Genomic DNA, 15096 nt, shown 5'->3' with positions numbered 1-15096 from the left:
TCACGATAGGGACCCCATATGTATCGCATGTATATCGCGCAGTGTATATCACGACTGGCGCCTTGCTTCCATGCCAGCCTGGCACCGCTGTGCCAATAATATTATCATTATATTATTATGTTCGGCTTTCAGTTTTGTTTTTTAATTATTAAATTATATCGATCTTGAAACGAATACCTAAAAATGTGAATGTGGGCTCTGTGTTGTACCAGCGGTAATTTGGAAACTGGTGTCTCTTCACCAATGAAAGGAGCACACAAACAATACAGTTTCGAGAACATGGTTAACAATTAAAAGAAAACACCTAACCTAATGAACTAACATAGTAACTCATTATGTAAGACTGTTTATTCGTGTAGGGGTTGCAAAGTCTGGGGTCAAAAGATCACAACTGAAAGATCCGGTGGTCGTGACTTTGCTGTTTTGTACGTCACAGAGTGACGTCACAGCCTGGAAAAGAAGGCGCTATATTGAAACATCCACCCCCACCCGACCAGACAGACTCGGAAAACAAATTGCCCCCATTGTTTTCATCACAATCAGGAGTTCAAGTACCGAGTTTGTTGGAACCTGTAAAACTTCCTTGTAGATAGTTGCGTGATTAACCGAAAAACCTAGGCGCTATATCTCGGAAACGAAAGCAGCACAAACTCTACTTACAGCGACACAAACGCAGCACTAATGAATGAGGTGGGTTTCATCGTTTGTGCTGTCTGTACGGGGGCAACTTCAGAGCTCAAGGTATACCCTGCATGGTGTTTTAAATACAATATTTCGGACGGATTTTGAATCTTGCGTTTTGCGTTGTGTTCATTGTGTTTTGCAATAAAATATTAACTTCAAAATAACTCGTACAACTACTGAACAATCTAAAAACAGGTATATGAAATACTTAGAACTGTAACAAGCAACAAGTGAAAATGATCTCTTGCAGCTTTTCTTTAGCTAAAGACAAAGTCCTCATATGAGAGACCTTTGCAAACTAGCTGTCATTTGAACGGGAATTTGCCGACTCTCTAGACAGTGACGAGATTATCGCCAAATTCAATTCCAAACCCCGACACCTGCGTCTGGTCTAGAAGGCCAAAACCTCACAACAGAGGTAGGCACTGATTGTTTTTTAGTGTGGGTTCGTCGTGGCACAGTAGCGTTCGGCAGCCTAGGTAATTAATGCTTAACCTGTGTGTGTGTGAGAGAGAGAGAGACAGTATAATTATAAGGTTCCGCTAATTCTGCTGTTTGATTATACCGCTCGAAGATTGCATTGTATATTGGAGGGGTGCCCCTATGCTGGCAGGACGGTCAGTTAGAGCCCGGGCCACCCACTTTTGCACAGGCCCACCCAAAAAAAATTCTAAGGCTTTACCGCCAGCTGTTATTTTATTAATTCGTGGAATTTGAAGAAGACCTGCATTCTGTGATCTAAGCAGGCGACTTGTGTGGTAAACATTAATAAGTTCCGTTAGATAGACAGGTGCCTGACCTCTGAGAGCCTTGTAAGTAAGTAGAAGGATTTTGAAGTCTGCCCTGTACCTGACAAGAAGCCAATGAAGAGAGCAAAGTATGGGGGTTATATGGTCATACTTTCTGCTCCTAGTAACAATTCTAGCTGCTGCATCCCAAATTCGCTGTAAGGTGTTGAAAGAGTGGTGGGTGCTCCCTGATAGTAGGGCATTGCAGTAGTCTAACCTGCTGTATACAAGAGCATGTATTAATTTCTGTGTGTCTTGAGTGGGGAGAAACTGCCGTAGTTTTGCAATATTGCAATAAACTGCAGGAAGCATGTTTTAGATACTGTTTTAACGTGAGAGTTAAATGAGAGCCTTGTGTCTTATATGACGCCTAGGTTACAAGCTGAGTCTTTGAAGCAAATTTTTAAATCGTCTGAGTTAAGTGCTGAAGTTAATAATAATTATAATAATAATAAAAAGAAGAATTGCTTACACTTATATAGCGCTTTTCTGGACACACCACTCAAAGCGATTTACAGGTAATGTGGACTCCTCCAGTGTGCAGCATCCACACTGATGCGACAGCAGCCATAGTGCGCCAGAACACTCACCACACAGCAGCTCTCAGTGGAGAGGAGAGCAGAGTAATGAAGCCAATTCATAGATGGGGATTATTAGGAGGCCATGATTGGTAAGGGCCAATGGGAAACTTGGCCAGGACACCAGCCTACTCTTTTCGAGAAACAACCTGGGGTTTGTAATGACCACAGAGAGTCAGGACCTCGGTTTTACGTCTCATCCGAAGGACAGCTCCTGTTTACAGTATAGTGTCCCCGTCGCTATAGTAGGGCATTAGGACCCACATAGACCGCAGGGTGAGCGTCCCCTGCTGGCCCCACTAACACCTCTTCCAGCAGCAATCTTAGTTTTTCCCAGGAGGTCTCCCATCCAGGTACTGACCAGGCTCACCCCTGCTGAGCTTCAGTGGGTTGCCAGTTGTGAGTTGCATGGTGATATGGCTGCTGGCAGAGTTATAGTAGTCCTATCAGTTTTGTTTCCTCCAAACAACAACCTCAGTTTTATCAGAGTTATGTAACGAAAAGTTTTCACACATCCAAGTCTTTACTTCATTAATGCAATTAACTAAAGTGATAATAGAAGTGTTGTCGTTTATACACCACATGTAGTGTTTCTTTCAATAAGGAATGAAAGTTTACCTGCTCCTTCATACAGTGCCTTGCGAAAGTATTCGGCCCCCTTGAACTTTTCAACCTTTTGCCACATTTCAGGCTTCAAACATAAAGATATAAATTTTTTATTTTATGTGAAGAATCACCAACAAGTGGGACACAATTGTGAAGTGGAACGAAATCTATTGGATTTTTGAAACTTTTTTAACTAATAAAAAAATGAAAAGTGGGGCGTGCAAAATTATTCGGCCCCCTTGCGTTAATACTTTGTAGAGCCACCTTTTGCTGCGATTACAGCTGCAAGTCGCTTGGGGTATGTCTCTATCAGTTTTGCACATCGAGAGACTGAAATTCTTGCCCATTCTTCCTTGCAAAACAGCTCGAGCTCAGTGAGGTTGGATGGAGAGCGTTTGTGAACAGCAGTTTTCAGCTCTTTCCACAGATTCTCGATTGGATTCAGGTCTGGACTTTGACTTGGCCATTCAAACACCTGGATACGTTTATTTGTGAACCATTCCTTTGTAGATTTTGCTGTATGTTTGGGATCATTGTCTTGTTGGAAGATAAATCTCCGTCCCAGTTTCAGGTCTTTTGCAGACTCCAACAGGTTTTCATCCAGAATGGTCCTGTATTTGGCTGCATCCATCTTCCCCTCAATTTTAACCATCTTCCCTGTCCCTGCTGAAGAAAAGCAGGCCCAAACCATGATGCTGCCACCACCATGTTTGACAGTGGGGATGGTGTGTTGAGGGTGATGAGCTGTGTTGCTTTTACGCCAAACATATCGTTTTGCATTGTGGCCAAAAAGTTCGATTTTGGTTTCATCTGACCAGAGCACCTTCTTCCACATGTTTGGGGTGTCTCCCAGGTGGCTTGTGGCAAACTTTAGACGAGACTTTTTATGGATATCTTTGAGAAATGGCTTTCTTCTTGCCACTCTTCCATAAAGGCCAGATTTGTGCAGTGTAAGACTGATTGTTGTCCTATGGACAGACTCTCCCACCTCAGCTGTAGTTCTCTGCAGTTCATCCAGAGTGATCATGGGCCTCTTGGCTGCATCTCTGATCAGTCTTCTCCTTGTCTGAGCTGAAAGTTTAGAGGGACGGCCAGGTCTTGGTAGATTTGCAGTGGTCTGATACTCCTTTCATTTCAAGATGATCGCTTGCACAGTGCTCCTTGGGATGTTTGAAGCTTGGGAAATCTTTTTGTATCCAAATCCGGCTTTAAACTTCTCCACAACAGTATTACGGACCTGCCTGGTGTGTTCCTTGGTCTTCATGATGCTCTCTGCGCTTTCAACAGAACCTTGAGACTATCACAGAGCAGGTGCATTTATACAGAGACTTGATTACACACAGGTGGATTCTATTTATCACCATCAGTCATTTAGGACAACATTGGATCATTCAGAGATCCTCGCTGAACTTCTGGAGTGAGTTTGCTGCACTGAAAGTAAAGGGGCCGAATAATTTTGCACGCCCCACTTTTCATTTTTTTATTAGTTAAAAAAGTTTCAAAAATCCAATAGATTTCGTTCCACTTCACAATTGTGTCCCACTTGTTGGTGATTCTTCACATAAAATAAAAAATTTATATCTTTATGTTTGAAGCCTGAAATGTGGCAAAAGGTTGAAAAGTTCAAGGGGGCCGAATACTTTCGCAAGGCACTGTAAGTAGTATATAATATATAAACATCCCATTTAAACCTAAAGATTGAGAAACATATTTTTGAAAGAAGCACAAGTTAAATACACAAGATGCCAATATTAACTGAAGGAACTAGAGCGGTATTCACTATCAAGAGTTTTTGTATTTAGGTAATATCACATTTTGTGAACTATAACATCTGGTGATGTTCCTGTAAAATAAGGGTTTTAAAACTGTCTATGAACAGTTTGGCTGTGTTTTGTACACCATAAATAATGTGCACAGGATAATACATGCTTTGTGTAAACTTGCCAAGTTTAGCATTTTCTGTGGCATGGCTCTGAACTGGATGTCGCCAATAAAATTACCAACAAAATGCTTTGTTATTAAAGTGCCACCTATTGGTGAATATATATACACACACTGCATATTGTAGTGCTTAAAAAAGTGGATTATAAAAAGTTATCAACACCTTCTGAAAACAATACTATAGTATTTCAAGCCATACAATGCTGTTTTATAAAAGTACGTAAGCCAGAATGTAAAATTCTTAATATAGTACAATATTTGTATACACCATATATAGCCAGTACCAAAAGTACTATATTTGTTACAAACACTGTAAGATTAAATGTATCTTTAGATAACGATATGTATATGACTGCACATTTAGTGGCAACGTATTTTATCAGTAAGATTGTAGTCCTTGGCTCTAGTATAATTTATATTCTTCCTTAAACAATCATCACGGTAAGAAAATAGAAGTTCTAAAGGAAAATGCGTCCTCCAATCTTTTTTTCAAGAACATTTCAATAAACAAATTAAAATATTTTCTATTGTGTGCTTTTGTTTTAAGCGAAAAACTATATTAGGGAAGTTTTTCAATGTCATAAGAACATAACAACTGCCGTAAACCGCATCGTCATTTCTTCCGCCTGCACCGTGGAATTGTGGGATTCCTTCCGTTTACTGTACTGTTCTCGGTGGATTATGGGATTGTGGAGGAGTGCCATACGGTTGTAAAGATTACTCCCAAGTTTCATTTTGCCGATTTTAATATAAGAGTCGTTAAAATGCCGGAATCTGCTGTGGAAAAAGTGGTAGTCCATCCATTGGTGTTGCTTAGTGTTGTGGACCATTTTAACAGGTGATTTTTAACATTTATTTTCCATTGTAATGATTAAGGAGAATTTGTGGACTCATTGTTTCTGTAACAGGCCCAGAATGGCAGTGAAAATGAATCTCGGTTAACTATAGCAAGTGCGTTACGTATTTTTTTAGATTATTATCATTTAACAGATTCAAAACACAAGATGTCGATTACTCTTTTCTTGAATGACTGTGAATGTGCAGGTTTTATCTTACAATTTTAAATTGTGCCATTTGTAGCCAAATCGCGTCTGCTTGTTTGCGCGTAGCTAACAAGGGAATTTAAGAGGGCAGTTTAATATTTACGCTTATTGAAAAATAATCTTGCAGCTGAAGACGAGAATTCCTTCAATATTTTAAAAGTAGGGCCCCGCCAAGGAACAGTGCTGACCTGCTGAGTCACACGGTACTTGGCGTGTACATGTCATGATGGAAATCTTACCGAGCTTTTAGAACTTTCCTAGGAGAAAGAAAATTCCAGTCATTAACTATTCCCGTTAATGAAGTTAATGACATTAACAGTCTATGGGGAATTGCCGTGAGACAAAACTATTACCCAGCAGAGGTTCAAGAAAATAAAGTCTCAATCCTTCTCTTCTCTTCTCACGGCGTTCCTGCTGCCTATCCGAGGGCTGGCGGCTTGTCAGCTGCAGTTTTAGGATTGTTTAGCCTTTTCTTTTTATTGTTAGATGTTAATTTATTGCTGTCGAGTTTTTAGGACAGCACTCTGGCCTCTTTGTGTCGTGTTTTTTTTTGTCGTGAGATATTATTCTCACTTAAAATTGTCAAACGGTGGATACTAATGTCGGGTCCTGCGAAGCACATTCCCTTGTTTATGGTCGTGCGGGGAGGCGGTGTAGTTTCACATTGGGTACATGCGAAGGTTAGAAGGAATTTTATCGCTGCTACTTTTTTTACTCCTGGCATCTGTGGTTAATTCTCAACGTTTCTTCCAGAATAGGAAAAGTGGGGAACCAGAAGCGAGTGGTAGGGGTGCTTCTGGGATCCTGGCACAAGAAGGTTCTGGATGTTTCCAACAGTTTTGCAGGTGAGCAGGCAGAGCTTTGAGTTTGTAAGAAGGGGGACCAAGATGGTCGGTTGTGACAGTGTTAAGACCGGACTTCACTTCCAGTGACCCGGCCAGTTGAGAATAAATCACCTGCAAGCAGGGTTGAAGTCCTTGAGTTTACCTTTGTACTGTGTCCCGCTGAAGCCTGAGATGGGCAGCGCAATTATGTGGTGGGAGCCTGGTAGTTGTCTAAGGTGCTGCCTGCTTAATGAGTTAAAAACTGGTTGTCCACACAGTGCCGTTCGATGAGGATGACAAAGACGACTCCGTGTGGTTCCTGGACCATGACTACCTTGAGAATATGTATGGCATGTTCAAAAAAGTCAATGGTAAGAGCACACTCAAGTGTCAGCTTGTTTATCCTTTTCCGTGTGCTGTAAAAGAGGACATTGTTGATAGAATACTTTGATTTTTTATACTGTATATCCATTGTAACCAAGCATTTCTTCTCACTTTGAATCAGTTAGTTCAGTTTAAAATTCTTTGTTGTTACAATGTTGTACTTCAGTATATGAAACAGAAATATTGCCCACATGATCTCTAGTGTGCTTTGACTACAACGTCTGTGACTTGAATCAAAATGGTTAATTGTTAAATACTCTTATATTTTTAAGAAGTCTTGGAGTTTCTATAAAGTTATACAGTAGAAGGCTCACATGTTAACGTGAGTTATCTCAACAGGTAAAGAACCGAAAGACTGGAAGTGCATTATTGTCTGTAATATTGGATAGTGTGTTGAAATTCTTTTTTGTGTCTGAAATGTCTTTAGCCAGAGAAAGAATAGTGGGCTGGTATCACACAGGACCAAAACTCCACAAGAATGACATTGCCATCAATGAGCTCATGAAGCGGTACTGTTCCAACTCAGTAAGTGTTGAACAAAACATTAATAAATTGTATTGTTACATATTTTATGAATTAATTATTAAAGCATCACATTTCTTTTCTTTTTTTAAGCAATCTAGATTTTAAGGCTTTGAGATGCATTCAGAAGAATGTTTTTCTCTTATTCCAGTGTTGTTGCATTGCAGTTAATTTTTTGTGAGCTGTATTAGGAAGTCCGTTGGAAGAAATGACTTCCAAAGGCTAGAATGAGAGAACTGTCTTTAACAAATTTTGTAAATATTCTGGAAAATCTAGTATTTTTAAATTTGTAATATATCAAATTCTTGAAAAATGGGAAAGCTGTCCCAGAAGTTGGGAATATTTCTACTCTTTCATGGATTGTAATTAATGCTGTCTTTTGCAGGTTTTAGTTATCATTGATGTAAAGCCGAAGGATCTAGGTCTCCCCACAGAAGCCTACATCTCTGTAGAGGAAGTGCATGATGTGAGTAGTTTTGGGGCCCATTGAAGTACAAAAAATGATATACATTGTGTATTTAAGAAAGGTGGAATGAAGGTATTATACCAGCAATCCCAACTTAAAAAAATGTTTAAGGGTATTATACAGGATCTGACATGCTCTCCACCAGCAATGGTAGAATGAATATGAGATGTAGTTTGGATTGTAGATCATACATTTTAGTGCCTAAAGCCTTTCATCCATTAGTATAGACTTACTGTACTGTGAGCTATTTATTAGAAACTAAGAGGTCAGATACTGTTTGTATTTCTAAATGATATGTCCTTCTTTTAGGATGGGACTCCCACATCCAAGACATTTGAACATGTTACCAGTGAGATAGGGGCTGAGGAAGCAGAAGAGGTTGGTGTAGAGCATTTACTAAGGTAAAGGAAGTTCTACAGTTTTTTTGCCTTGAAAATAACCAATACATTACCCAGGTGCATGGAAAGGTTATAGTGCTGGTTTAGCATCGGGTGATATATTAACATATGTGTGTATTTGGGGCTGTGGGGTATTTATGAGCAGTTGTTGTGTGATACAGCCTGTTTACAATTTGCAGTGGGATTTGTAACTTTAAATCATGTAACTGTTTCAGAGAGCTCTTATGCTGTCTAATAAGTGAGATCTGGAGTTATAATACAAAGGTCAAATAAAAAATGTGGTAGGGTTAACTGCTTAAGAACGAAAGACATGAACCCCTGAAATGTCAGAGCTTTGCACCCCTAGTTTAAAGGAATGGATGTCTTCAGGAATGCCCACTATGCTATAAACAAGGATTTAAATGTTTGGGAGGAGGACAGATCCTAAGGGTGCCCATTTCTGACCTAAATATTGATCTCAACTTCCACAACACCTCTGTATAACTTTTTGTTTTATTGGTTCTTTGGCAGAGACATTAAAGACACGACCGTGGGCACCCTGTCACAGCGCATCACCAATCAGGTGCATGGCCTGAAAGGGCTGAACTCGAAGCTCCTGGATATCAAGAGCTACCTGGAGAAAGTTGCAACAGGTAAGCTGCCCATCAACCACCAGATCATCTACCAGCTTCAGGACGTCTTCAATCTGCTGCCCGATGTCAACTTGCAGGAGTTCATTAAGGCCTTCTACCTCAAGACCAATGACCAGATGCTGGTGGTCTACTTGGCTTCACTCATTCGCTCTGTAGTGGCGCTGCATAACCTCATCAACAACAAGATAGCCAACCGAGACGCAGAGAAGAAGGAGGGACAGGAGAAGGATGAGAGTAAGAAAGACAAGAAGGAGGAGAAAGACAAGGACAAAGAAAAAGAGAAGAGTGATGCTTCCACCAAGAAAGAAGACAAGAAGGAGAAGAAATGAACTAGTAAAACTGCCGAGGACTAAGAGAACTTTTGCAGAAGTGTTTTTATTCTAGGAGAGTTTAAAAATCTTCCACCTAACTCCTATGACATAAATTGTTGTCAGGTCACTGTATTTATCTTTTTTTTCTGATAAAAGATTCCCTTTGTATTTGTTCAAAAAAGGGGGAAGGGAATAAAGCTTTTTGTGGTATATGCTCTTTAATTGTATTTTTACATTAAGAGAAGATAAACGACGTACAATTTTGTTAGGGTTGGTACCTTTACATGCAATCTAAAGTGAATACTAAGCATCACCTTTGTTTCTTTAATCAGCTCTCACTACTTTAATATGCTATAGTTGTACTGTCATAGGACAGTGTAAGTACAGCTGGGAAATGGCTAGATCACAGTAGTGCATGCTTCGAGACTATCCTTTCTATAGCATAGCACTGTGCTGCACCACAAAAAATAAAGCTGAAAGTACACATGTAAATACTAAACTGTATACAGTTAGAGGATTGTAAACTTAACATTGCATGCTGAAATGCTGTATCTTCTTAGGCTATTAATTCAAGAATTTTAGAGTAGTGTTTTTGTAACAATTACATTTTTATGCATTTATGTGCATAAGAATGTTTGGGTTATTTAAAATAACATAAAAACAGGCAGGTTCTTCAGACCCCTTTAATAGCTTGAAAATTAGAATTTTGTAGCCAGTGCCATTAATAATTCTGGAAAGGAGAATTTAAATTCTTACTTTAGATTGCTAGAAGTAGGCTGCATTGAATTTCTTATGTTGGGATTCTTGCAACACTGCGAGAGGCATACTGATGTGACAATTGGTTTTAAGTCTTGGTGAAAAACAGTAGTTTAAACTAAAATTCTCAAGAGTGAATACAGAATCTGTTACTTTATATTAGAACAGTTAAAACAAGTAACAGTATAGGAAAGACGCACTACAAATTCACATTGCAGTAAGTGAGAGGATGAGTGGATCTGTGCTGCCTGTTACAGTTCAAGCTAGTTTTTTGGGGCAGTTTTCTTCCTTCTCTATCTTGCACTTGATCCCGAAAAAACTGCAGATCTTTGTCAACATGAGGTCCACAATCTCTTCCTCCTCTGAAGGCTGCAAAAAAATCAGAGCACAGTTCACTAGCATTATTTTTGTTTCTGACACCGTGCATGTCTATAGATGTGTGTGTAAGCATACATTTTCTTCTCTATTGAATTTGCAATTCCAGGGTCATCTTGACTTTAAGTAGACTTGTGCAAGTTACAAATCACTATTCATTTCCCCAAGATGTACCAGCTGATCCCATTTGCCCCTGACATATCAGCAGCCAGTTTGATGATTTCTCACACTCTCTGCGACCTCACACTTCTGCCTGTTTCTGTTATAGCCTAGCTGGTGTCATAAGTACAACTGGCCTGTCTGAGCTCCTTTTTCTTTCAGCTGCAGGGAGAAGGTATACTACTACCTTTCCAGGCAATACCATACTTCCCCACATCCTTACATTCCCCAGTCAGGCCTGCTTCAGCTGGCCAACCCTGTCCCACGGTAGTATACTTCTATCCCATTGAGTCTAGCAACCAGAACATCCAGAACTGCTTGTCTGGCCAGCACTCATGATGCCCTTCAGTATAGCTTAAACCACTGTATATTTTCTCCAGTGTCCCTTGTTTACTGAGTCATATAAGCCTATAAGCCAGCCCAACCCTTTGATACAGAAACTACTCTGCCATGCTGGACCCTTATCCTCCTGGTGGTTCTTATACACCTTCCATTAGTCCAGGGGAGTGGTCAGTTCCACTCAGAGCCTATCCTACCTGCTCCTCTCCCTCATTGAATCTCTTTGCCTCTGGATGCCAATTATTCATTTAGCTCAGGTGTGCTTCATTTGACACTAGCTTATCTCCTTGATGGAAGGCCTCTGGAAGCTGTCTCTCACTGTTTCACAGTCATTTATTTAAGCTGCAGGACGTCGGCTGTCTGGGACAACTGTTGTAGACCCAAAAGCTTGGAAGAGAACTGTTGTAACAAGAGATCCAAGAAAGGTATGTAGAAATGGAGTGGTGGTGGTCATACCTTGTGGTTTTTCTGTTCCTCACTGAATGCCACCAGAATAACGGAGATAAAAAGGTTGAGAACCACAAAGGTCATGAAGACAATACAGGAACCAATGAGGAATGCGGCAAGCACAGGGTTATAATCGAGAACCTGCAAAAGATTAAATTGGATTATATATATATATAATTTAAAGGTATTTCCCTCCCTACAAAGTTGCTGCTCAGAGTAAAGTTTTAATAAATATGGGAGCTTAATTTGCTCCTTGGGGAACTGGCCTTGGTGTGTGTGTGTGTGTCTGTGTGTGTTTGTCTGTGTGTGCCCTGCAATGGATTGGGTGTATCCTGCCTTGCAGCAGTAGAGTATGCTCTTGCTCCCCCTGCAATCATGCATTGAATAAAGCAATAGGTAATGAATGTGTGGATTAAACTTCCATTACACAATAAACATGTGACTAATCTCTTCACATGTTTTAAACCTATTCAGTTATAAACAAGTAAGGACTTTAGAGACAGATTATGAAGATGCATTTTTCCATATTCTCACAATCTGCTGAGAATAGCATATACAGTATAAACCCTGTTGTTTAAGCCCGGTAGAAGCAGACTGACCTCCTCATAGTTAAAAATTCCCAGCTGCAGGCTGACCATTGTCTGGGCTGCTTCCAGCAGTGTTCTGTAAGAGTAAAGCTTCCATCCAAACATCAGGTTTGTCTAGGACCCAAAAGGAAAACCATGAACAGCCCAAGAACGTTCTGAGCAAACAACTGCATAAAACCTAATAGGATGCAATTGTGTTGCATGATAAATGTCTGAAGTCTCATCATTTTTCAGAAAACACACTGGTTCATTTTATTGTACAGTATGTGGAGCAGATCTCCATTCAACAAATGGCAGTACCCGAGTCATGATTTTTTTTATTTCCACAATTCTTGAGACAAAACTTTCATCTAGTGTAGTAATTTGTTTTATATAGTCTATGATGTTATGTCATGGTGTTGTTACTGTTTAATTATCTAAAAAAAGCAGACTGTCTACAATAACGACGGCGGGACAGTTAAGGCTCACAGCGATGGTGTAGGACAACAGCATGATGACAATGACGATGATGAACCCAGAGATGTCAGTCCAGGCTCTCTGCAGGGTGGAGGTGATCATGTGTAGCTTTGGGTTCAGTCTCAGGAGGTGCCACAGTTTGACTGTGGCCAACAGCACCAGGAAGGCAATCAGGTATCCTAGAACAGCATCCGCAGCAGCTGTCTCATAGAAACTGGCAAACCTGCCAAAACCACATGTATGTCATTGACCACAAGGGCTCGGAGCACCACTCCAAAATCATCCAAAGAGTCTTATACAATTTCATATGGTTTATTTTGAATTCTGAGATATTTACTCCTGAGAAATTGTTTACTGCTGAAATTACTTCACTAAGATTTCTTTTGCAGGAAAAGAGCTGAAATGGATTGAGGAGGGGTTATGCGCCCTACAGCAGACTGGGGTCCCATCCAGGGTGTTCCTTGCCATGCCAGGACAGGCTCCACCCTGTATTGGACAAAGTGGTTAGAGAACTGGAAGGATAGAGGAGTTATGATTTGGAAATATAACTTGTAACAGGACCCTTAAAATGTAATGACATTGAATTGGATTACCTTATTGAAGTGTTGGTATAACCTAGGTAGTCGTAGTGATCCCAGCTATTTACCATGTGAAATAAACTGTACTCTCATACTTATAAAAATAGTGGGATGAATAACACTAAATTGGAGATCATGTGAATACTGTGAGGTGGTTCTCTCAAAAGGTGCCTTTTCTGCACCTCTACCTTATTGAAATCTACTGTGTATCACCTGTGTTTTGCTGTTCTTTGTTAACCATCAAATCAATCTGGCATCCCCAAAGAAAGAGACATCTTCCCCTCATGCTACATCTGATGGGAAGCATTTCAACAAAGCTTCAGCTCGGGAGGATATGACACTGGTGATCAAGTGAGATCTCAGAGCAAGATGTACAGCATGTTTACTAAGATGATTCACGAAAGGAGAACTGTGACAGGCTAAAAAAAACGTTAGCCACGGTCTCCCGATGGACAGCAAACGTCAGGAGAAGCTGAAAGATCTTCATTATACAGCAGATGAAGTTACAATGTGGCATCCACCAGATAAGTAGGCTTGGAAGTTGCTAATCTTTCCCTGTCAGAGGGTGCTGCCTCACTGGATTTCCAGTTTGTCTTCATCCTCATCTGCTAGGATTGGGGTTGGTGGATCTCACCACACTGATGGTGGTTCTCCTGCAGGTCTCTGCTAACCCCATATGCTGATCTTCATAATCTCTTATTAATCAGATGAACAGGCAAACTAGGAAATCCCAACTAACAGAAGAGTGTCTGTTTATGCACAGTTGCAGGCTCACTTCTGGTTTACACTAGTTTACCAAGAAACTGTTGTCTGCCAATTAAAATACTTCAAAATTCTTGTGAAAAGGAAATGGATGTGCGCTGCATTGATACACATGTTCCAACAGTTTGAAAATATTTGAAGTCAGAAATAAAAGAGGACAAAATAAATGCCTTTAATAAATAGACAAATCACCTTACGCTTTTATGTCTTATGCTTTTAGCCAGATTAGTTAGACTCCTGTTGTGAGTCTTTTGCAACAAGAATCAACCAATAAGAAACCTAGAAAGACATTTTGAAAAGAAACATTGGATGTCTTCTGAAACCTACCCAGCTAGTGGTGTGGGGACAAAAGCTCCCATTCAAATCGGAGCAAACAAAATACACTTTTACCTAATGGACAGGCTTTACATGACGTGCTGAAGAGATTCCTTCTAATGTAGAAAGTGGGACAGAGTTCACTGTAATGATAATGTTCCTATGCAGTGAAGCTTTCAGGCACCATGAGCTCTCCACTCTAATCTCTCTAATTTCAGGAGTGTGTCAGGGCTGCTTTTAATCGCTTTTGCAGTTTACCATTTCATTAGGCAATCTTCCGCTCCGCTAACCCCATACCTCAGTCCATATCAGCATTAAAGTGTGCAGTATTGCATCTCTTTTCAGGATGATGAAATCGATTGGAGATTATTGTCTAATTCCCTTCCTATCCCGTCTTTTCAAAACTGATAGAATTATTGTAATAAGAAATTAAGTAATTAAATCTTATGATTTTACCAGTAAACAAACCTGTGGTTACGCGTCTTAAATATCTCTGTTCTCTAAATGTTATGCACGTATGTACGTGTATATTAACTGAGATGGTTTTAAACACTTGGATGCAACTTGCTAATGTGCTTCAGGTGTGGCTTGGCTGCCTGCTCACTCATCCCGGTGGTCCTGGTAGTACTGCATGTCCCGGTTACCCAGCAGGGTCCTCTTGATGAACACGGACAGGGCGCTCCAGCTCAGGAGGATGATGGCCAGCTCCAGCAGGTTCCACTTGCTCTGGAAGTAGGCCCATTTCTGCTCCTTCATGCGCTTGCCCTGCAGGATCAAGAAGGCTGGAATTCTAGGGACCACTTTCAAGGTATTGTGCTCTACTACACAATTTGTTCCATTTTAAATCCCCAAATTACATTTAAAAATGGAAAAACCAATCATTTTCTCACCACACCTATTTTGTCACCAGCCTGAATGGTATTTTCCCAGAAACCATTAAGAGCAACTTCTTCTCTGGAACAAAATTGGTAACCTCCTTGTCAGCACATAGAGCTTTTGTGCATGGATTCTAGTAGAGGGCTTTCATTAAAGCTCTTCAAGATTCTAAGGTTCAATAGTTCTTTCTTTTTCTGTTCTTCCCTTTATCCAAGATCTTTCACTTTTAATGGGGATTTTCTTGGGTTAACCCAAGAAAGAGATATATT

General features: G+C 40.3%; 2 protein-coding genes across 2 annotated transcripts in view; one reads left to right on the top strand and one right to left on the bottom strand.

Annotated features, from left to right (window-relative positions):
- Positions 1-5253: 5253 nt before the first annotated feature.
- Positions 5254-9387, top strand: psmd7 (proteasome 26S subunit, non-ATPase 7). The gene is made up of 7 exons (XM_088938892.1): positions 5254-5435; positions 6394-6485; positions 6743-6835; positions 7276-7373; positions 7756-7836; positions 8146-8237; positions 8745-9387. The coding sequence occupies exons 1-7, from the start codon at positions 5362-5364 to the stop codon at positions 9193-9195; spliced, it is 981 nt and encodes a 326-aa protein (XP_088795018.1). The 5' UTR covers positions 5254-5361; the 3' UTR covers positions 9196-9387.
- pkd1l2b (polycystic kidney disease 1 like 2b) overlaps positions 9376-15096 on the bottom strand; it is a 32248-nt gene continuing 26527 nt past the window's right edge. The window contains exons 36-40 of the mRNA XM_088939158.1: positions 14556-14716; positions 12309-12519; positions 11853-11954; positions 11263-11394; positions 9376-10302 (exon numbers count right to left, since the gene is read on the bottom strand). Coding sequence (XP_088795284.1) covers positions 10192-10302; positions 11263-11394; positions 11853-11954; positions 12309-12519; positions 14556-14716 — 717 coding nt within the window. The 3' untranslated portion in view covers positions 9376-10191. The remainder of the gene's footprint in view (positions 10303-11262; positions 11395-11852; positions 11955-12308; positions 12520-14555; positions 14717-15096) is intronic.

The sequence above is a fragment of the Atractosteus spatula genome, chromosome 21 (assembly GCF_055471065.1).
Source record: "Atractosteus spatula isolate fAtrSpa1 chromosome 21, fAtrSpa1.hap1, whole genome shotgun sequence".
Taxonomy (NCBI): Eukaryota; Metazoa; Chordata; class Actinopteri; order Semionotiformes; family Lepisosteidae; genus Atractosteus; species Atractosteus spatula.
Note: the sequence above shows the minus strand (reverse complement) of the source record. Positions and strands in the feature narration are given on the sequence as shown.